The sequence below is a fragment of the Anolis carolinensis genome, chromosome 3, assembly GCF_035594765.1.
Source record: "Anolis carolinensis isolate JA03-04 chromosome 3, rAnoCar3.1.pri, whole genome shotgun sequence".
NCBI lineage: Eukaryota > Metazoa > Chordata > Lepidosauria > Squamata > Dactyloidae > Anolis > Anolis carolinensis.
The window spans coordinates 189,056,892-189,080,421 of NC_085843.1; the positions used below are offsets into that span (position 1 = coordinate 189,056,892).

Consider the following 23,530-nt stretch of genomic DNA (forward strand, 5'->3'; position numbering starts at 1 on the left):
CCATTGGTCTGCAGAGCCCAGTTTAGGTGGTTCAGTTCCCCTTGGAGGAGGTGGGGTTTGCAGATTCTTTTTGCACAGTCTGCCATGGCTTTGATTGTACTTATTTTTTGACTTGGGTGATGGTTGGAATATTCATGAAGGTATCTACCTCTGTGTGTAGGTTTTCTAACACTCTAACAACCACCATGCCAGACTACACGGAGAAGCCACTGAAATCCACAAGCATGTGGACAATTTCAGTAGAAAGGAGGAAACCACGAAAATGAACAAAATCTGGCTACCAGTATTTAAAAAAACTCTGAAATCAGGACAGGAAATAAAGAACAACACTCAGAAAACAGGGGAATTCCAGACATGAATAAATCAGGTCCAGTTATCTCCGAACAAAAGATTCTCCCAGGCAGGAATCAGCCAGACCTTGAAGCTGAAAGGCTATTTAATACTAATCAAGGTGGCCAATAGGAACCGCAGTAGCACAATGGGCTAAACCAGGCATGGTCAAACTTCAGCCCTCTGGGTGTTTTGGACTACAACTGTAAGGAATTGTGGGAGTTGACGTCCAAAAGACCCAGAAACCCAAAGTTTGTCCATGCTAGGGTTAATCCATTGTGCCGGCTGAAGGTTGGGTTGCTGACCTGAAGGTTGCCTATTCAAATCTGTGAGACAGAGTGAGCTCTGTCCGTCAGCTCTGGCTTGCAGGGACATGAGAGAAGCCTCTCAGCTAACACATCCAGGCATCACCTGGGCAACGTCTCTGTAGACGGCCAATTCTCTCACACCAGAAGTGAATTGCACTACCCCCCCTCCCCCCGGTGGAGTAGTGGGTTAAAGCCTCGTGACTTGAAGGTTGGGCTGCTGATCTGCAAGCTGCCAGGTTCAAATCCCACCCGGGGAGAGCGCGGATGAGCTCCCTCTATCAGCTCCAGCTCCATGCGGGGACATGAGAGAAGCCTCCCACAAGGATGGTAAAACATCAAAACATCCGGGCATCCCCTGGGCAACGTCCTTGCAGATGGCCAATTCTCTCACTCCAGAATCAACTCTGGTTGCTCCTGACGCAAAAAAAAAGTCCTCTGGGTGTTTTGGACTTCAACTCCCACAATTCCTAACAGCCTACTGGCTGTTACCAATGAAGTGGTTTAAAACCAGTATAAAAAAGATTTACTGGCTGTTAGGAATTGTGGGAAGTCCAAAATACCCAGAAGGCCAAAGTTTGTCCATGCCTGGGTTAGACCCTTGTGCCGGCTGAACTTTTGACCTGAAAGTTGGGTTACTGATCTGAAGGTTGCCAGTTCGAATCTGCGAGACAGGGTGAGCTCCCTTCTGTCAGCTGTAGCTTGCGGGGACATGTGAGAAGCCTCCCACTGTAGACGACCAATTCTCTCACCCTAGTTTCCCACAGACCTTGCAACCTCTGTTGATGCCTGCCATAGATGCAGGCGAAACGTCAGGAGAGAATGCTTCTGGAATATGGCCATACAGCTCGGGAAACTCACAGCAAGCCAGATTCCTCCCACTTTCCTGTCGCCTCGGCCCCGTTTGGTGACAAAGGTAACTGGGGGACTTGGCTATATTGAGGCAGAGTGATTCCAAAGGCCTGGGACAAAGGAAGGGAGACGGGGGTCTGGAAGGGGGCGGGAAGGGGCGCCTGTCTTCCCTCTCCCCCCTCCAGTGCGGCAAGAGGGCCACGCCGCTCTGCTCTGCTCGGCTCTTCTCCCACTCGCTCACTCACCCGCCATTGTGCCGTAGAGCAGCTGCGTCCAGGGCTGGTCCTTGAGCCCGCGGAAGGCCGTGTTGGGGATGCGCTCGAGGATGCCCTCGCGGAAGATGCGCCGCGCCGCCTCCTGCTCCGAGGGGTGGAACTCCCGGATGAAGCCTCCGCAGGCCTCGCCCTCGCCCTCCTGGGGGTCCGGGGCGGGCGGCGCGCCCCCGAAGGAGGGCCACATCTGCGCCGAGGACAGCAGCACGCTCTCCTTCTTGGCCCCGGAGATCGACTCATGGTCCTCCGCCACGATCTTGGTCTCGCAAACCATTTTGGGAGACAGATAATGCATGCAAACGGGACGAGGGGAAGAAGGGGAGGGGAGGGGAAAGAGGCTGGAAACGGAGCGGAGGGAGAGAAAGGGAAGGGTGGTGGAAGCCTCTCTGCGAGGCGCAGGGAAGAGGAGGAGGAAGAGGAGGATGCTGGGGATGGAGGCGATGCGGCAGGAGGCGGCGGCGGCGCGGCGGGGAAAAGGAGCTTCGCCGCATTTTGGAGATGTATTTATAATGCGGTGCGGCTGGGCGCGAGGTGGCCCCCGGGTCCTAGCGCCCCTCGTCTTGGATGGCCCGGGTCAGGGCGCGCTTGCCGGCTCCCCTCCTCCCCTCTTCTTCTCGCGCCTCCTTTGCTCCCTTCGCTTGCGGTTTGGAATTGCGTCCCGCTTTTTGCACCCTTTAAGCCAAGCGTGGGCAAACTTTGGCCCTCCAGGTGTTTTGGACTTCAATTCCCACAATTCCTAACAGCCTACCGGCAGGCTGTTAGGAATTGTGGGAGTTGAAGTCCAAAACACCTGGAGGGCCAAAGTTTGCTCATGCCTGGCTTAAACCCTTGTGCCGGCAAGATTGCAGGGCGCCGATGAACTCCCTGTCAGCTCCAGCACCCCATGCAGAGACATGAGAGAAGCCTTCCACAAAGATGGTAAAACATCAAACATCCGGGCAACTTCCCCTGGGTAACGTCTTTGTAGACGGCCAATTCTCTCACACCAGAAGCGACTTGCAGTTTCTCAAGTTGCTCCTGACACACACACACACACACAATGCTCAAACGTTTGCGGGAAACGGAGGTGTTGCAACTACAGCATCTATCCCAGGATATCAAGGCAGAAAACCCATAGTATCTGCTTTGAACTGGAATATATGGCAGTGTGAACTCAAGATAGCCCCGTTGTGTGGAATTTTCTGCCTGGATATTCTGGGTTATATGGCTGTGTGGAAGGGCCCTGAGTTGTTGTGAGTTTTCCGGGCTGTATGGCCATATTCCAGAAGCATTTTCTCCTGACGTTTCACCCACATCTATAGGAGGCATCCTCAGAGATTATGAGGTCTGTTGGAAACTAGGCAAGTGGGGTATCTGCGGAAGGTGCAGGGTGGAGAAAGAACTCTTGTCTGTTGGAGGCAAGTGTGAATGTTGCAATTGGCCACCTTGATTAGCATTGAATAGCCTTGCAGCTTCAAAGCTTGGCTGCTTCCTGCCTGGGGGAATCCTTTGTTGGGAGATGTTAGCTGGCCCTGATTGTTTCCTATCTAGAATTCCCATTTTCTAAGTGTTGTTCTTTTGGAGTTTTTTTTTAAAGTTTATTAATACTGGTAGCCAGATTTTGTTCATTTCCATGGTTTCCTCCTTTCTGTTGAAACTGTCCATGTGCTTGTGGATTTCAGTGGCTTCTCTGTGTAGTCTGACATGGTGGTTGTGAGAGTGGTCCAGCATTTCTGTGTTCTCAAATAATATACTGTGTCCAGGTTGGTTCATCAGGTGCTCTGCTAGAGAAGCCATTAAAATCTACAAGCATATGGACAATTTCAAAAGAAAGGAGGAAACCATGGAAATGAACAAAATCTGGCTACCAGTATTTTTAAAAACTCTAAAATTAGGAAAATAAAGAGCAACACTCATAAAGAAAGGGAATTCCAGACAGGAATCAATCAGGGCCAGCTAATACCTCCCAACAAAGGATTCCCCCGGGCAGGAAGCAGCCAGGCTTTGAAGCTGCAAGGCTATTCAGTGCTAATCGAGGTGGCCAATTGCAACATTCACACTTGCTTCCAACAGACAAGAGTTCTTTCTCACACCCTGAACATTCCACAGATAGATAAACCTCCCTTGCTTAGTTTCCAATATACAGTAGAGTCTCATTTATCCAAGCTAAACGGGCCGGCAGAAGCGTGGATGAGCAAATATCTTGGATTATAAGGAGGGATTAAGGAAAAGCCTATTAAACATCAAATTAGGTTATGATTTTACAAATTAAGCACCAAAACATCACGTTATACAACACATTTGACAGAAAAAGTAGTTCAATATGCAGTAATGTTATGTTGTAATTACTGTATTTATGAATTTAGTGCCAAAATATCACGATATAATGAAAACATTGACTACAAAAATGGCTTGGATAATCCAGAAGCTTGGATAAGTGAGGCTTGGATAAGTGAGACTCTACTGTACTTCACAACCTCTGAGGATGCCTGCCATAGATGTGGACCAAACGTCAGAAAAGAATGCTTCTGGTGCATGGCCATACAGCCCGGAAAACTCACAGCAACCTAGGACCCTTCCACACAGCCAGAATATCAAGGCAGAAAATCCTACAGTATCTGCTTTGAACTGGAATATATGGCAGTGTGGACTCAGCTACAGTCGAGTCTCACTTATCCAAGCCTCGCTTATCCAAGTTTCTGGATTATCCAAGCCATTTTTGTAGTCAATGTTTTCAATATATCATGATATTTTGGTGCTAAATTCGTAAATACAGTAATTACAACATAACATTACTGCATATTGAACAACTTTTTCTGTCAAATTTGTTGTAAAACATGTTTTGGTGCTTAATTTGTAAAATCATAACCTAACTTGATGTTTAATAGGCTTTTCCTTAATCCCTCCTTATTGTCCAAGATATTCGCTTATCCAAGCTTCTGCTGACCCGTTTAGCTTGGATAAGTGAGACTCTACTGTATCTCTGGGCCCTTCCACACAGCTTTCTATCCCAGAATATCAAGGCAGAAAAAGATTCTACAGCATCTGCTTTGAACTGGGTTATCTTGAGTCCACACTCAAGCAGATATTATGGGGGTTTTTTGCCTTTATATCTTGAGATATATGGCTGTGTGGAAGGGCCCCCGGTGATTTCGGCAATGAAAGCTTTCGACAACACCTCTTGAGGTTATTTTCCGAGAGATGCATGGTGAAATCTCAAACGCATGACATCCTGTCTGGAGCCTTGCCCTCGCCTCTGTTTCTCAGAGAATAGTCCGCTCCTCTCTAGTTGACTGTCCAATGGTTGCGTTTTCCCTCAGAGGTGAACGTGCAGTTAACGGGGCTGCTGGCTAGAAGTGAACAACTTTGCTGTCAGGAGAGTGGCGGAACTTTGCGGCCGCTCCTTGACTCGTGTCCTGTCAGGGAACCTGCCTCGAGAAGACCATGATGGCGGGGCTTGCATGAGTCATTCATTCGCCACTGCAGTGGTTTCGCGGGTGCCTGTGTTAACGCTTTCCTGGGACGCTGCGCAGAATAGATGCTGCTGCTGCTGCTCGCGCGCCGGACCCTCGGCGCAGGCTGGCAAAGGGCGCGCGCGCAGGGCTGCGGGGGGGGGGGGGGGTGGAGGAGCCTTGGGGGATCCGACTGGGCCCGCCCTCCTGCCTTGGAACCGCTTTGCCGCCGTTTTTTCCCACGCCCGCCCTTTCATAAAGCAGGTGCGTTGGCTGCCGCGCGGGAGGAAAAGCGGAGCGCGCGCGCGGCCAACGCCAAAGGCGCGCGCTCTTCCCACGCTGAGGAGCTGTGCCGCAGACTAAGCCCCAACGGGAGTACTTTAATTACTCCTAAACCCCCCTCCCTTTCACCCCCGGAAACGTTTTCGTTCCAAGTCTAGATTGCAATTCTTGTCAGTTCCTCATTTTCCAAATAGGAGCGCACCCTCCCCGCCCTCCTAGAAGTGTGCAGCGCGCGCGAGTGAGGAGAAGGCGTCGCGCGCCCCTGAGGAAAATAGGGTAGGGATGGGGAAAAGGGGGCGGGGCTTCTCCGGCGCGCGCAAACGCATGCGCAACAAGCTCCCACTCGCCCGCGCGCCGCACCCACCCTCGAGACCCGCGCGCGCCCGGCCTGGTCTGCAGGGCTGCGAATAAATCCCCGCTTATTACCACAGGGCGGAGGAGGGCTCGGTATCGTATGGGGCGACGGGGAATGACAAAGCGCTGCTGTGGTCGCCTATCAAAAAGAGAAAAAAAGTCCTGCGACACTTTGCAAGACGGTTTGGGTTGAATCCCAGCCTTTCCGGCTTTCCCCGCCTTCGTAGAGTTGTATAAGAAGTGTGCTGGAGTCCAGGGGAATTGATGCTGGGCGGAAGATGCTTCCGTGGTTTCTCAGACAAACTGCCAAGGCAGCAATCCTGGGCGCGTGCTGCTTCTTTGGGGGATAATAATAAACACCCTGGGTGCCAATTGGCTCCCTAAGCTTGCCTCTTTGCAACCTGCCCTCGAGTTTTTTCAAGCCAGGTTGCAGAGTGCTGGGGAAGGCTGCGGAAAGGCAGCTGAATTGGCAGCCTGGCTGCTGATTCTGGCAGAAGTCAGTTCTTGGCGGCATCCGAGCCCATCAATGTCATTGTCAGCTGTCATAAAATGGTACAGTAGAGTCTCACTTATCCAAGACTCGCTTATCCAAGGTTCCTGGATTATCCAACACATTTTTGTAGTCAATGTTTTCAATATATCGGGATATTTTGGTGCTAAATTTGTAAATACAGTAATTACAACATAACATTACTACGTATTGAACTACTTTTTCTGTCAAATTTGTTGTATAACATGATGTTTTGGTGCTTAATTTGTAAAATCATAAGCTAATTTGATGTTTAATAGACTTTTCCGTAATCCCTCCTTATTATCCAAGATATTCGCTTATCCAAGGTTCTGCCGGCCCATTTAGCTTGGATAAGTGAGACTCTACTGTACTGCGTATCATAATTTTTGCTCTGAAATTTTGCATTTATTTGGACATCAAATATTCCTCCCTTTTTTAAGTCTCCGGTGGTGCAACGGGTTAAACCACTGTGCTGCTGAACCTGCTGGTCGAAAAGTCGGCAGTTCAAATCCAGGGAGCGGGGCGAGCTCCCGCTGTTAGCCCCAGCTTGTGCCAACCTAGCAGTTCGAAAACATGCAAATGTGAGTAGATCAATAGGTACCGCATATTGCAAAAGATCAATAGGTACCGCATCTATGGCAGGCATCCTCAGATGTTGTGAGGTATACCTCACTATGTCTGAGGATGCCTACCATAGATGCAGGCAAAAGTCAGGAAATAATGCGTTTGGAACATGGCCATACAGCTCGGAAAATTCACAGCAACCCAAGCCCTGAATTCTTCAAAGACCTGTGAGATCACCAGTCAGTAACATCACTGTAAAATTGCAAGTTCTTCTCTCCCATCTATAAAGGATGTACTGCTTTCATTGCAATCTGAAGGAGTAATAGAAAACCTGTTGTTTTTCACTTGACATTGCACTAGTGTGACTCAGGACCTTATCAGATGCAGTCTTCGTTGCCAAAACGGAGGCCCACGGAGCCCATCACATGGTGCAGGGCAACTTCCGGTGAGACTCTATGGGGCTCTATTTTGGCAGAGTGGAGAAATGGAGCCCAGAGTGCCTTTGGAGGAGTCAGGTAACTGGAGAACATGAAGAGGAAGCAGGGAAAGGAGAGGAAACCATGTGGGATGGAAGATGGTAGAGATCGAAGGAGGATGGTTCGCTTTCCCCCGTTTTCCCCCTGTCTGTCTGATGAAGTGCTTAGTCCAGCAGGATAAGGGTGAAGGTCTCTTCTCCCTTCCTAAGGTGAGCCTGACAACCATCATTGTGTCCCTTTCTTATAAGTTAAAATACATCTTAGCAGTAAGTGGATGAAAGATGTCTATCCAGTTATGCCCTCTGTACGTGAGTAGAGGACATCCAAGGCAAAACATCGTTCCTGTTTACCAGCCCCACTGACATTTGCAGTGTTGGTATGATATGGTATGGTATAATATAATATGATAAAGATATTTTATAGCCAAAAGACACTGGTTGGTACCTGTAAAGTTTGATACTAAAACTGTAACTGCAGCCATCTAAATTTAGCTTAGTTGGTCAGCCAGAGCTAAGGAGACTCGTGATACTTCCCTAAGTACAGAATTTCTCTAGTTACTGCTGCTTTAGTCATTACTTTCTCTCTGGTGATGTTTGGAAAAGAAGATTACCAAATTACTCTTAAAATGATGCTGCTCACCTATAGGTTTTACCAGCTCATGTTTTTTAAAAAAAATCCTGTTGCTTTATTAATAGGGACATATTTTCTTACTGATTGGTATTTTAAAATCCAACTCTTACATTTCATAGCCACAGTTTATTTTCTCTGCTTCACTTCATTTTATTGTATGTTATAATACCCCCTTTTACATCGTTACACAATTATTATTATTTTTTAAAAAAAACACTGGAAAAAAGAATGTTTTGAATTTTTATACAATTCTAAAAATGGATACAGTTAAAAACGAGAGTCCTAAAATAAAATGTTAATAGCGCATAATTGCACCTCCTTCAATTGCATTTCCCTTCCTTTGGAAAATATCTTGACTCTCAGGATGACATCAAAAGGGGTAAAAATGTATAACACAAGAACTTGGATTGCAGACACAAAGTAGCCTAATAAATGTATAAGTGCCCCAAGGATTACATCTTTGCAATATCTGTTTCCTACATTTTTCTGCATTAACTGCAGCGTTTTAAAAACCGTTCAAGAGCCAGAAACATCTAGACAGATATCCAGTATTCAGTTCAAGGTATTTGCTGTTAAACAGTCGCACAGAGTTCTCTTCTCCACTTTAAAAAGCAATGTCTCTGTCTGCATGGAAAGAAAGGGAGAGGGAAGAAATAAATTTGTTATGGAAACTGTAGCATGAAAGTGATTTATCATGCTTGGGCACGAACCACTATGCTGAAACAATACAGTACTCCACATGTCAGTTTGAAAGAGATAGATCACACCTATTATTGGTGACAACAGTGAAAGTGGGTCTGGATCAAGGCATCAACCAATCCAAATGTTGAGAAGTGTGCTGACCCTCCTGCCTGCTGCTAGAAACTTTGGGATGGTAGAAAATATCCACTTGAAAGCCTGCCCCCACATGATCCTGCTGCTACCAGGAGGTGTAGCAAAGGCACGACTCTCTAAGCTGGGCCAGCTCAGTTACTTGCCCCACATCCAGTCCCATGGGGGGAACCTTCTTTACCAGTGATAAAGAAACACTAGCCATTGATTTCCCAGATCCAGGACCTATACATTCTCTCCAGAATGCTGTGACAATAACAAGGAACCCTAAATGTCATAAAATACATCCATATTAAATGCATATGTAGCTCCCACTGACCACAGGGTGAGTGAATTGGTTGCTATTACAAAGATGGACAACCTAGTACACACAAGAGGAGTCCTAAAATGTCTGGTTGGAATGAAATTCCCACCCACACCACTCCAGTAAGATCCACCAGTCAATAGACTCTAACCCTGCTTTAAGTGATGGGCCCCACTTCCCGCCAGGATTGTGCTGTGCCACACAGACACCCAGGAAGGAGGAGGCAGTGCTTGCCAAGGAGATGGATTGCCCAGGCTCCACTATTGCCTCAACTCCAGAAATCTGCTTTACAGTAAGTGATCATCCCACAATTCCCTGTATTTTCTTAAAAATAAAGACCCCTGGGTTGCTGTGAGTTTTCCAGGCTGTATGGCCATGTTCCAGAAGCATTATTTCCTGACTTTTTGCCCACATCTATGGCAGGCATCCTCAGAGGTTGTGAGGTCTGTTGGAAACTAGGCAAGGGATGTTTATATATCTGTGGCATGTTCAGGGTGAGGGAAATAACTTTTGTCTGTTTGAGGCAAGTGTGAATGTTGCAATTGGCCAGCTTGATTAGCATTGAATAGCCTTGCAACTTCAAAGCCGGGGTGCTTCCTGCCTGGGGGAATCCTTTGTTGCACTTGATGAACCAACCTGGACACTGTATATTATTTGAGAGCACAGAAATGCTCGACCACTCTAACAACACCATGTCAGACTACACAGAGAAGCCATTGAAATCCACAAGCATGTGAACAATTTCAGCAAAAAGGAGGAAACCATGAAAATTAACAAAATCTGGCTACAAGTATTTAAAAAGCTCTAAAATCAGGACAGTAAATAGAGAGCAACACTCAGAAGACAGGGGAATTCCAGATAGGAAACAATCAAGTCCAGCTAACACCTCCTAACAAACAATTCCCCCAGGCAGAAATCAGCCAGGATTTGAAGCTGCAAGGCTATCCAGTGCTAATCGAGGTGACCAATTGCAAGATTCACACTTGCCTCAGACCTCACAACCTCTGAGGATGCCTGCCATAGATGTGGGCAAAACGTCAGGAGAGAGTGCTTCTGGAACATGGCCATACAGCCTGGAAAACTCACAGCAACCCAGTGATTCCGGCCACAAAAGCCTTTAACAACATAAAGAGCCCTGTTTATTATTTTGAACTTGTAATCAAAACCTTATTAAACAAAGTTTTGATTATACATATTTTGCAATGTTACACAGAAATATTTTATCTGAAATTTGAGTTATCCACATGCAATTGTATGCAAAATCTAATTACTACCAGTATGTGCAAATAATAATTACTATAAGTAACATACAGAAAACAAGGATTGCTAGGATCACTCACAACGTTTGACATGTAATATGTAGGGTATAATCCATGTGATAATTTCACTCCTGTTGTTGCTACTGGTGTTGTGTACTTTCAAGTTGATTCCAATTTACAGCAACCCTAAGCTAAAAATGTCATGGGGCTTTCTTGGCAAAGTTTGTTCACAGGAGGTTTGCGCTTGTTTTCCTCTGAAGCTGAAAGAGTATGATTTGCTCAAGGTTACCCAGTGGGTTTCTATGGCCAAGCAGGGATTTGAATCTTAGAATGCAGAATTATAGTCCAATACTCAGATCACTATATAACGTGTAACTTGGAGACAACCTGAATGCACATAACAACAATATATTTGACAGCATGCATAAGAAGAAACATGTTTTTTTTCAAAGGCAGCTAAGGCCGGAGTACAGCATGAGAAATATCCAGCACCCAAAGAAATGGGCACTGATGCTCTATATAGTAGTTTAAAATGAACAGTAATACTTGTTAACGATTCTCCTAAGTAATTCTGGTTGAAAAAGTTGACTATCAAATATGAATGCAAACAATATTTTCACCCACTTTTACTGGAGGAGCTCTTTTTCCAACTCTCTGCCTGCTGCTTCCATTCCCCCTTTGGGACAACAACAAACCACTGGGAAATGCCAAACACTACATAACATCCAGAAGAACTGCAGGGGGAAGGTAAAACAGGCTAGATGCTACCAGGTGAGATGGGATAACAGTTCGGACCCTGGTACCAATCCTATTTCTCACCCGTGCTTTAAAATGCCATAGGCTTCTACCACTCAAGAAAACATTTCTAACCATTAATGTGAACATCATTGGCTCTTAAACAGCAATGTATCTGATTTTGCCTCTGAAATAATATCCCAACTAAACTCTTAATTTATATGTATTATCTGTCTTTTTTTTTTTAAAAAAAAGCCATGATCTATAAAATGCTTGTGCGTGTCTGTGCATGTGCATATATTAAGAACAAAGAAAGATGCCTTACCCGTGAATCTAAATTGTAAGCTGTTTTCTTTAAATCTTGCAAAGCTCTTTGCATGAATTCAAATGCATGGCAATCAACACATGGCCGACCTAGAAACATTGGTAAATAAGCATGTAATATTAATGAGAACATTAATGAGAACAAAAGTGTCTGAATTTAATAGAACAGTAGCCAAAGCATCCTCAGAAATATAATTTACAAGTATAAGACTACTAGCTTAATAAAGAAAAAAATTCTGATAGATTCCTTTGCCCCCATCAATACAGTTTGGAGCATTTCAGAAACACTAGCGTTTTCAGTGTCCCAAAAAAAAATTATGCCAAAATATAATGATCAGCATTAAGGATACAAATTAAAAAGTTTATACAAAATTACATGATTTATTTCAGCAATATAACTTTTGATTTCTTGGTCTCCAAATTGGAGTGCTATGGATCCAGAGATGCTTTCAAAACACAAGTAAAGATAGACACAATATCACACAAAAACAGAAGCTATATAGTATCAATAAAAAGAACAGAGGGACATGGGGAAAATATTGTTCCAAAAGGGTGAAATTCTTGCTATAATAACATATTAAAAACTATACAGTAGAGTCTCACTTATCCAACATAAACGGGCCGGCAGAACGTTAGATAAGCGAATATGTTGGATAATAAGGAAGGATTAAGGAAAAGCCTATTAAACATCAAATTAGGTTATGATTTTACAAATTAAGCACCAAAACATCACGTTATACAACAAATTTGACAGAAAAAGTTGTTCAATATGCAGTAATGCTATGTAGTAATTACTGTATTTACGAATTTAGTACCAAAATATCATGATGTATTGAAAACATTGTCTACAAAAATGCATCGGATAAGCAAGTGTTGGATAAGTGAGATTCTACTGTACTTTGTACCCTTAAGAGAAAAAATTAATAACTTGCTTGTGAGAGTATTTTGAAAGATGCACAACAGAAGTTATTTGGAAAGTGTTCATGTTTTATCCTGCATTCATGTTTTATCCTGTAATGTCACTAGGTATCACAGGTATATTTACTGGTCTTTCCTCCTCTCACACAAGCTTGTTCTTCCTCTGTATCTTTAATAGACACATAGTACCACTATTGCTTTCTTTGTGATTTTCTAATTTGGAACATAACTACTTAAAAAATGCTTTGAGGTTTCTTAGGGCCCATCGAGACAGTCCCAAAATGCAGGAACTGTCTCGGTTTTTACTGGAGGTGTCCAAAAAACACCTCTGGTAAAAACAAATCAATTCAGAACAAATCAAGATTTTTTTGTTTTTTCTGAATTAATTAAATACCTCATTAGATCTGGGCCTTCCTGAAGGGCCTGGGTCTAGTGGGGTATTGGACCTGTGGGGACTGACATCCAGGGTTGCATTGTGTGACCCCGGGGGTCAGTTTCCACTGACATCCCGCACCTTTTGGGCTCCTGGAGACCAAAGGTACTGGAGAATGCCCACTTCCTTCTCCCCAACCTCTGATCTACCCCCTAAAACTTACTAATAAGGTCCCTGTCCACCATAAATCCTCTCGCACCCTCCTTGATGCGGGAGGAGACTAGGGGGAGCTCATCTCTGCTTCTGACCTTGCTTCCCTCATGAACTGCCTTTCTGAAATGTGGCCTTCAGACAGAGACTGCTCAATTTCAGGACTTAAAATCTCTTGCTGTCTCTCCTGCAGGCCCAGAATCCCCAGCAACATCAGGCTAACCTGCAAGTCCAGAATCCCCACTGACCTCAGGTGCAGGCACAATCATAGGCTGAACTACAGCAACACCAACCTAAGTGGTCAGTGGCCCTATGTGGTCAGTGTAGATGTACCACTTGATTCTCATTAACATTAAGTGAGATGATCTTTGATGTGAGAGTTCGAGAGGCTCGATAAAAATCAGTACGCACTTTCTGCAGGGATCGTTGTTCCCGATTCTTCTTCTGCTGTAGTCGGCTTTGTAGAAATAAGCCAAATTATTAGAATTAGTGGTGCTAAAGTGATCACTCTGTTTACACAAGCCTTCAGCATCTTGCTAGTTGAGTCGTCCTCCTTCACTGAGGACAAGAGGAATTCAGAGAGAAACAGGATGGATAAAAGTAACATTTGGAAGCATATTTAGATGCGTGTTTAGGAAAACATATTTTTAATAATCTAGGCAAGACAAAAAATCACCAAACAATACATATAGAAGCAGTATGTCAACATTCTCAATGTAATTAATTTGTCTTATTCAGCCCCCATCTTCAGACACATCTATGCAACTGTAGGCAGAATACTTACTGAAATGCTGAGATAGACAAATTAAGTTTCCTAGCAGAAGGACTGTAATGTTAAGTATGACATAATGTTGCCAAATCATACTACATTTACTACTGCTTCTGTAGTTGGAAGGATGTAACAATTACCTGTGGTAATCTCTGAAGAACTTGTTTGTTAGAGGTATATAATTATTTTGAGAATCTAGGAAACTAAGCATCTTTCATATCTACTTTAATTTGTTTTCCTTAACGAAGGAGAAATAATATTAGGGAGGTGAAATATGTAGCATTGCACAGACCTGTTTCTAAACACAGATACAGATGGGACTGAACACATAATCCTTGTTAGAAAATATATTTAATTTCCCTAGCCAGCATTGTGCAAGCTACGCCATGAAGAACTGTAAGTATCATACAGGTTGATCCTCTCTTATGTAGAATTCCAAAATCAGAAGTACTCTAAAATTCAAAATTATCCACATCGGTGTCTGTGACTATGACAACACAAGGGGCCATTCTAACCTCAATATTTTTTAATGTTTACATCAGTACTTCCCAGCCTGTGATCCATGGACCATCAATGGTCTGCAAGAATTAAAATATGGTCTGCAGCCTCACTGTTACTATACCATTGCAATGAGAGTGACTGATCTTGCAAAACCCTCTTATAGTTCCAAGGCTTATTAAATATGGTTTTCTGTGGGCGGGCAGATGGCAACTACTGGATGGCATATGTTCTGTATCAGAAACTAGGGCTGATGTGGTCTATCCAATGCATTTTTTGAATCAGCACCCCAGATAACCAAACCGAGTCTAAAGTTGACCAAAAACTTATTCGTAACCCTTTTGGTACTAATGTTGGAGAGTAATCCCTAGTCCCTAGTCAAAAAAAGGTTGGGAACCACTGGTTTACATGAAACTCCTGGGAGAGATCATCCAAAGACATTAGGTAAGGTCTAACAAACTAACAAAATGAAGTTCAACAGGGACAAATGCAAGATACTTCACTTCGGCAGAAAAAATGGAAATCAAAGATACAGAATGGGGGACGCCTGGCTTGACAGCAGTGTGTGCGAAAAAGACCTTGGAGTCCTTGTGGACAACAAGTTAAACATGAGCCAACAATGTGATGCGGCTGCTAAAAAGCCAATGGGATTCTGGCCTTCATCAATAGGGGAATAGCGTCTAGATCCAGGGAAGTCCTGCTCCCCCTCTATTCTGCCTTGGTCAGACCACACCTGGAATACTGTGTCCAATTTTGGGCACCAAAGTTGAAGGGAGATGTTGACAAGCTGGAAAGCGTCCAGAGGAGGGCAACTAAAATGATTAAGGGTCTGGAGAACAAGCCCTATGAGGAGCGGCTTAAAGAGCTGGGCATGTTTAGCCTGCAGAAGAGAAGGCTGAGAGGAGACATGATAGCCATGTACAAATACGTGAAGGGAAGTCATAGGGAGGAGGGAGCAAACTTGTTTTCTGCTGCCCTGCAGACTAGGACACGGAACAATGGTTTCAAACTACAGGAAAGGAGATTCCACCTGAACATCAGGAAGAACTTCCTCACTGTGAGAGCTGTTCGGCAGTGGAACTCTCTCCCCCGGGCTGTGGTGGAGGCTCCTTCTTTGGAGACTTTTAAGCAGAGGCTGGATGGCCATCTGTCGGGGGTGCTTTGAATGCGATTTCCTGCTTCTTAGCAGTGGGTTGGACTGGATGGCCCATGAGGTCTCTTCCAACTCTACTATTCTATGATTCTATGATTCTAAGGTGTTATCAGTATGTTGATGACATCAACATATATTTCTCCAAGCCTTCAAAAACAGCCTCAGCAAAGAATAGCATGTGTCCTCTGAATGAATGCCTGGAGGAGGCAATTGGCTGGATTAAAAATCAATTTGAAACTGAATCCAGAAGAGACATCTGCTTGCCATCAAGGGTTCTAACCTGGGGATGAAAGTGCGTCAACCAGTCCTGGATGGGGTTACATTCCCCCTGAAAGACTTTGTCCGCAACTTGGGAGTGCTCCTGGATTCATCTCTCCAAATGTCAGCCCAGGTAGATGCAACAGTCAGGAGTGCTTACTATCAGCTTCAGTTGATATGGCAGTTGTGCCCCTTCCTAGTATCCAAGGATGTGAAGATGGTGGTGCACACTCTGGTAACCTCAAGGGTGGACTTTTGCAAACTACTCTACATTGGGCTCCTTTGTACCAAGTTTGGAAACTAATTAGTTCAAACATAGCAGCCAGGAACATCTAGGATTGAGCACATCATACCCATCCTAAAGTCACTCCTCTGTTTGCCAATCAGTTTCTGGGCAAAGTACAAAGTATTGCTTCTAACTTTTAAAGCCCTACATACTTTGAGTTCAGGTTACCTACAGCATGCCATCTCCTGTATAATATGCCTCTTAGGACACAGATCCTCTGGGGAGCGGCTACTTCAACCAGCCAGAACCTGACTGGTGACTGTCACCCAGAATACCCTTCTCATTGGCCACCTCTAGACTGTGGAACAACCTGCTGGAAGAGCTCCAACAATTAAAGTCTGAATTTAAAACACAACCAAAGACCCAAATCCTCTGGCAGCCCGAACCCAGTCTACTTTGAACCATGCATTTTAGATTTGCATTTGATTGATTTTTAAAAATATTTGTACCATGTGTATTGGTGTATGTATTTTATAGTGGTGTGTTTTGATATATGTAATTTGTTGTATTTATTTTATGTTGATATGTTTTGACTGTGTTGTATCCCACCTTGAGCCCTGAGAAGAGACGGGTAAGAAATACATTGTTGTTGCTGCTGCTGCTGTTGTTCAATATTCAAACTTTGTTTCAGGTACTATGGGACTAGGCGTTATGTTTTTAATCTGTTTTATTGCATTTATATGTTTTAACTGTTTTATATTTTGAATTGTTGTATTTGTGTATTTGTATGTATACTGCGGCATTGAATTTTGCCATCATATGTAAGCCGCTCTGAGTCCCCTTCGGGGTGAAAAGAGCGGGGTATAAATATAGTAGATAAATTAATGAAATTGTTACAAATATTGTATAAAATTACTTTCACACTATGTGTATAAGATGTGTATGGAATATAAATGAATTTTCTGTTTAGACTTGGGTCCCATCTCCAAGATTATGAACATTATGTAATATATGCAAATAAAGTTTTGATGGATTCTTTTCAATTGGTTCAGCTTGAAGATGTGGACAAGATGCCTGGAGAAGCGAGGGATACCACATGCATCCTAGATCCTTGCCCATCCTGGCTGGTAAAGGAAGCCAGAGGGGGTTTGGCAGAGTGGGTGAAAGTGATGATTAATGCCTCCCTTTGGGAAAGTAACATTCCAGCCAGCTCAAAAGCTGTTATAAAACCACTGTTGAAAAAACCATCACTAGATCCCACTCAATTTGTCATCTATCGGCCAGTTTCCAAACCCCCCCCCCCCCTTTTAAGCAAGGTCTTGGGATGTGTGGTAGCCTCACGACGCCAGATATTCTTGGTAGATACTGATTATCTGGACCCGACACAATCTGGCTTTAGGCCAGGACACGGAACTGAAACAGCCTTGGTCACCTTAATGGATGATCTACACCGGGAACTGGACAGGGGAAGTGTATCCCTGTTGGTTCTGCTGGACCTCTCAGCGGCCTTCCATACCGTAGGCCATGGTATCCTTCTGGAGCCCCTTGTGGGAATGGGCCTTGGAGGTACTCAGGCCTGTAGCGAGGGGGGGGGGTGTTTAGGGGTTCAACCCCCCCCCCCCCGAAATTTTTCACGTTAAAAAAAAAACCCTGGTTTACTCATGAATTTTAACGGGTTAATCAAATCCCCATGCTAAATCTATGAGATGCAAAAAATTAAGAGTCCCTCCAGGCACTATCTCAAGCAGATATTGACAGGTCTGTAACCGGGGGGGGGGGGGGGGGGGTGCTAGGGGTTCAACCCCCCCCCCCCGACATTTTCAGAACCCCTCCCGAATTTTTTTTCTGGCTGCGGCCCTGGAGGTACTGTTTTGTAGTGGCCCCAGTCCTTCCTTGAAGGTTGCTCCCAGAAGGTGTTGTTGGGAGACACCTGCTCGGCCCCACAACCTTTGTCCTGTGCGGTCCCACAGGGATCAATACTGTCTCCCATGTTGTTTAACATCTACATGATGTCGTTGGGTGAGATCATCCGGAGTTTTGGAGTTCGATGTCATCTGTACACAGATGATGTTCAACTCTCTCACTCCTTTCCACTTGCTACTAAGGAGGCTGTTCAGGTCCTGTACTGGTGCTTGGCTGCTGTGACGGTCCAGATGAGACCGAACAAATTGAAACTGAATCCAGACAAGACAGAGGTACTCCTGGTCAGTCACAAGGCCGAACAGGGCATAGGGTTAGAGCCTGTGTTGGATGGGGTTACAGTCCTCCTGAAAACGCAGGTTCGTAGCCTGGGTGTTCTCCTGGACTCATTGCTGAGCCTGGAACCCCAGGTTTCGGCAGTGACCAGGGGAGCTTTTACACAATTAAAACTTGTGCACCAGTTGCACCCGTACCTTAAGATGTCTGACTTGGCCACAGTACTCCACACTCTGGTTACATCTCAAATAGATTACTGCAACGCGCTCTATGTGGGGTTACCTTTGAAGACTGTTTGGAAGCTGCAACTGGTCCAACGAGCAGCAGCCAGATTGATCATCAGAGCTGCATACAGGGAGCATACAACCCCCCTGCTGCGCCAGCTCCACTGGCTGCCAATTTGCTACCGAGAACAATTCAAAGTGCTGGCTTTAGCCTATAAAGCCCTAAATGGTTCTGGCCCAGCCTACTTGTCTGAACATATCTCCCTCTATGAACCATCTCGGAATTTGAGATCATCTGGAGAGGCCCTGCTCTTGGCTCCGCTTTCTTTGCAGGTGCAATTGGAGATGTGAGACAGAGCCTTCTCCGTGGTGGCCCCTCGGCTATGGAACTCCCTCCCCAGAGAGATTAGATCAGCTCCCTCCTTCCTGACCTTCCGCAAAAAAAGTGAAGATGTGGCTCTTTGACCAAGCCTTTGAAAATCTAGTGCAATTAGATACAAAAGATGTGTAACTGACTTATGGAAAGGCCCCGAACTACACCTATGGATCACGTAATTTAACTTGTTGTATGGATTCAATTGCTTTTAATTGTTTTAATGGTGCGGTTGTTTATATTGTACTATGTTTTTAAAGGCTGAGAAAGTCGGGATAAAAGAGCCGAAAATAAATAAACAAAGTATTCCATTATCTGGAATCTGAAATTCCAAACACTTCAAGTCCCAAGTATTTTGGTTAAAGGTTCTCAACCTGTATTCATTTCTAGCATTTAAGAATTACATTGCAACCCACACAAATCTCATACCACTCTGAATATCATAACATTTGAGCAATCATCTACAAATCCAGAACACATGAAATGGGATCATTACAGCAGCTAAACAGTGCTTTCATATTTTCATGCACAGAGGAAGAACTGTTTAAAGCTACAGACAATGTGGTGGTTGTTGCCTGTTTTTGGTCTAAAATTATTTAGCTGTTCGTGCTCCCTTTATTTTATCAGTTTTATGCTTATTTATTTATGCAATGCTTTTGACAAAAAATAAATACATTCAAAATTATAACAAAATTATAACAGATGTTTCACAACTGCAGTCATTTTGAATAGATTGATGGAACATGTAGCTGTGCAGTCTCACAATGATTAAGCAAAGAAGCAGTACATTGGAAAGAGGCAACATATATCTGTAATGAACCAGCAATGCTAAGCGTGTGGAGTATCCCTTATTCAAAATGCTTGGGACTAGAAGTGTTTTAGATTTCAGATTTTCTCTGATTTTGGAATACCTGCATATTTGCATATTCATACATAATGAGATATCATGGAGATGAAACCAAGTCTGAAAGTAATGTTATACAATATATATTATACCATATCCTAAGTATCTTTGTGGATTAAACAAGGTTTGTGTACACTGAACCTTCAGAAAGCATATCTCAACCTCCCAAATCCAAACAATTTGAGAGTATTTCAGATTTTGGATTTCTGGATAAGGGATGTTCAGCCTATATAAGAATGTTGACTTAATAAGCAAACAGGCAATGCTAAACTACACTATTTCCTATTCAGAAAGCCAGTTAAGAATAATACAGTCAGACAGATGCTGGTTAAATCTTTGTATTTACCTCCTGAAGCTGGTTCTTCAGTGAATTCGTTATTTTGCACATTGCCTTATGTCAGTGGTACGGATTGCTATGTCAAAAGCATTCATTTGGAAGCAACATTGATTAACACATATTATTTAACATAATTTCCATTAAAATATATTGCCTGTAAAAAAATTCACCTTTGTATGTTTTCCCCCCACAATCATCAGAAATCTAGTGTGTTTTATTTTGGTCCTTTGCAATAAACCTGCTTCCTACAATATACATTAATGTCAATCACTGCATAGAGTGACTTCAGCTTTATGGAAGTCTTTGTCACACAGCACAAAGAAAAGCCTTTCGCCTTGCTTTGGTGAAGCAAAGGTAATGTGATATTTCCCTCAAATAACTCGTACTTAATCAGTCCCAGCCTCAGGACAGCTTATCATAACAGCCTCAGGAAAGGAAATATGGCCAGACAAAACCATCCGTTTCAGACCTTGTGGTCTAGTTATTGCATAGCAAGTAACAGCATCTGCACAGCGTAATTCAAAAGCAAGTGATGGCTGATGATCAGCACAATCCCTTTTCAGTTGTATAAAATGGAGAAAACATTACAAGAGATGAACAAAATGTAAAATAGAAGTACCTGCTCTTCCCCTTCCCTTTGCAATGGTCTGTTAGATGGCTGCTGCAAGCTGCTAGCGGAGTATGTACACTTGTATCTCTGAGCATGTGCACTGCCTGTCTTTATCTTACCCAGAAAGAATCTGCCATGGCAACACTGCAGAGCACTCCAGCAAAGGGAAGGGTGAGAGAACAATGGCTTTGCTTCCCCTGCTTTGCTATTAATGGTAGTGCTTTCAAGGGAGAATCCAGACCCAGATTACTGAAATCTATATCAAGGCACCACTAGTGACAAGACAAAAATACCCTTCTAAGAACCTCTCAAAATTACATAGCGGGTAGAAATGATTGTACATCTCTAGAATTCTTCAGCAGGCAAGATGTTAAGCATAATGAAGACGAAGTAGCAAAAAGGGGATCTTTAGAAGCTAATTCTGCAGCTGTTATGGTAGAAGGTAGGAGGTGCCAGACAGGCTTCATTACCCAGACAGATTGCAAAATGCATCCAGGATTATTGGGAGAAAAAGAAATGATATTGTTCCCTCCATTTTTAACAATTAAAAAACCTAGTAGTTGCTCAGAACTGTCTCCAATCATAACCAAATACATATATCTGGATCAAAATAGTTCTGTATCCTATCCTAGATTTAAATAGCTCATTTGTCTTACCCCTGCCATACAGAGATATTTTAACTAATTAAAGCTAATCTCCGGAAGGTCTGCATTATAAGATCACAATCCTAATTTATAGATACAGAGGACCAAAAAACTGGCAAATGTAAAACAATATTATTATAGGAAATTCTAAGAATGGCAGGAATAATCTGCATTGTTGTGATCGAGGTGACCTCCCCTCCAGGACTTTGTAAAAGATAGTTCAAAAATCAAGACTTTATGTTCTATATTCCATATATTTATAGTAGAAGGTGATTGAGACTTTTTACTGGAGTTTACTGTGGATTATCCCTGCATTCTGAGGCAAGAGATAACAACTTCATGAATTGTAAAATCATGCTGCAAAAACTCCACTTCTATGAATTTCCATATTGGGTTCCCCAGATGTTATGAACTTTGTTCTTATCAGATATTTTCAATTGTTTATATCATTCATGATTCCCCTTTATGCAATGTAACCCACCTTTATGGATTCTCCCTTATTTCCTCGAAATCTACCTATCTGCCTATATGTATTTATACTCTTTGGGATCCCCGGAAAATATGTGTTTTTCCCAGCTGGGTTTATGTTCCAACTTTATTTTAATTTTCACTTTATCCCATATATTTGTCAAATCATCAAATCAAATGGGAAATATTATGACCCCAACGTGAACCTCGGCCCCATGACCCAGACCTCCCTTCCCAAAAAAACAAAAGGATAATCTGCCACCGTTTAATCCAATCTCATTCCGATCGCATGGACAATATAGGGTTTAGAGTCACCAAATTCCTAAAGGTGACTCGCCCCCAAGGCAAACATTGTCATATCCCAGGCCAGGACGCCGCTGGAAGGCACCCTGTGGGGCCCGTCAATGACGGCTCATCACCACCCATCACCACTTCCCGTCTGACACCCCAAGGCATATCTAAAATCTGTGAACGTGACAGGACCCCGGACACCCTTGATGGGTGCCATTAATTCCTTTAGAAATCGGCTGGGCCAGAATTAATCTGATATTTCCTGTCCGGTCACCTCATTGTTTCAACAGCTCCCGCCTCCTCCTCTCTGATTGGCCCGAGGGGGGACAAAAAACGGCTCCCCATTGGGCCAGCAGAGCAAGGCGGGAAACGAAAGCCCGCCTCGTTCAACCTCTCAGCCTATCCGCGATCAGATGGGCAGGGAAGCGGGGCGGGAAATTCAAGGGGCTGTCAGACCAAAACATTGTATAAATATGACTTTATTTGAAACATATGTTACGCTAGTAGATTGAATGATCGCTATTAGCGTCCTTTTCAGCTGAATTGCTCAATAAAAACTCCTTGGCGGATTTTCCTTCAACTTGGCGGACCTTCTTCATTTCAGGCTTCAGGTTGTATTGCGGCTTATATTCTCCTTTTGGCTTCGCCAAGGTCCGTTCCCTCAGGACCGGGTCGGGTCTCTCTTTAAGGGCCCGATCCCCCAAAGTGCGGTCGACAACATAATTTGGCTTTACCACGAAGGGACTTGCTTGGAAGTTCCAAAGATCAATTTCTAGGCTAAAATTCCAAGCGGCGACCTTGGTCCAGATATTCTGGGACAGGTTGGGGAGAGAAACGGCTGCAAGGAGGGCCCTCCGACCAACAATTTGACCTCATTTCACATCCAAATTTCTCTGGCAGTCCCTTTCTCTCTCTAGATCTGATTCAGGGTACTGAACAAAGGAGCCAGATAGGAGGAAGCAGATTTTTAGCTCCTCGAAGGAAAGGCGCCAACGTGAAACAGGGGACGCCCTGTAAAAAAAAAATAAAAGGGAACCGGCCCCGTTGTTAAGACCCAGGTGGGCGGAGTTCTGGAGGTATGGCACTTCGGATCAGGGCTCGGTAACAAATTCCTGGTGAAACGCGGGAACATCTGGCGCCCGGTGGTGTGTGAGAACAGTCTGGCTTGTAAGATTACAGGTTCTAGGATCGTGGGGTAGGGGAACGGTTGTGTTCCCGGGGCACCTGCGGATCCCACGAACGCCAGCCATTCAGCCTTGGTGTAGGGAGAACTCTTGAAAGGACGAGTTGCATCCAGCCGGTGGGTGAGTCGTTACTCCATTAACTGTCAGGTACTGGGCAGGGGCTGAGCCAAGGATGGGTGTTTGTTCAAGCACGTCTAGGGTGTCCCACCCCAGCAGACATCCCCAGGGATTCTCCATTGGGAAAGATCCTGGCCAATTGGGGTGGGCTTTGCATCGAAAAACATGGTGCAGGCCAGGTTGGGCTAACTCAGAGCACATAAGTGGCCCCTTGTGGCCCTTGAAGGGGGAACAGCTTGCCCCCCCTTGCTCAAGTCGCCGAATTCGGAGTGTTGACCTAAGGTGACTCGCCAGGGGGAGGGCAAGTGGTCCCAACT

At 44.3% G+C, this 23,530-nt stretch overlaps 2 protein-coding genes across 3 annotated transcripts in view; both read right to left on the minus strand.

Annotated features, from left to right (window-relative positions):
* The window catches only part of nat8l (N-acetyltransferase 8 like), a 47,403-nt gene extending 45,032 nt beyond the window's left edge, over positions 1-2,371 (minus strand). The window contains exon 1 of one of the 2 annotated variants that reach the window (XM_008117725.3): positions 1,733-2,371. In XM_008117725.3, coding sequence (XP_008115932.2) covers positions 1,733-2,054 — 322 coding nt within the window. In that variant the 5' untranslated portion in view covers positions 2,055-2,371. The remainder of the gene's footprint in view (positions 1-1,732) is intronic. The other variant, XM_003225402.4, reaches the window with a different exon arrangement.
* Positions 2,372-8,118: 5,747 nt separating this feature from the next.
* On the minus strand, positions 8,119-20,685 carry nicol1 (NELL2 interacting cell ontogeny regulator 1). The gene is made up of 4 exons (XM_003225387.4): positions 20,519-20,685; positions 13,373-13,519; positions 11,462-11,550; positions 8,119-8,631 (listed from the first exon to the last, which is right to left on the minus strand). Exons 2-4 carry the CDS (start codon positions 13,491-13,493, stop codon positions 8,560-8,562), a joined length of 282 nt encoding a protein of 93 aa, XP_003225435.1. The 5' UTR covers positions 13,494-13,519; positions 20,519-20,685; the 3' UTR covers positions 8,119-8,559.
* Between the last annotated feature and the right edge of the window lie 2,845 nt (positions 20,686-23,530).

What these genes read in the sequence shown, in the direction of transcription:
- nicol1 (XM_003225387.4), bottom strand. Translation starts at nt 13,493, where the DNA reads ATGCTGAAGGCTTGTGTAAACAGAGTGATCACTTTAGCACCACTAATT. An exon ending in AACAACGATCCCTGCAGAAA is followed by an intron (nt 11,551 to 13,372) that starts GTGCGTACTGAT and finishes CAATGTTTCTAG; the next exon opens with GTCGGCCATGTGTTGATTGC. An exon ending in CTTACAATTTAGATTCACGG is followed by an intron (nt 8,632 to 11,461) that starts GTAAGGCATCTT and finishes CTTTCCATGCAG; the next exon opens with ACAGAGACATTGCTTTTTAA.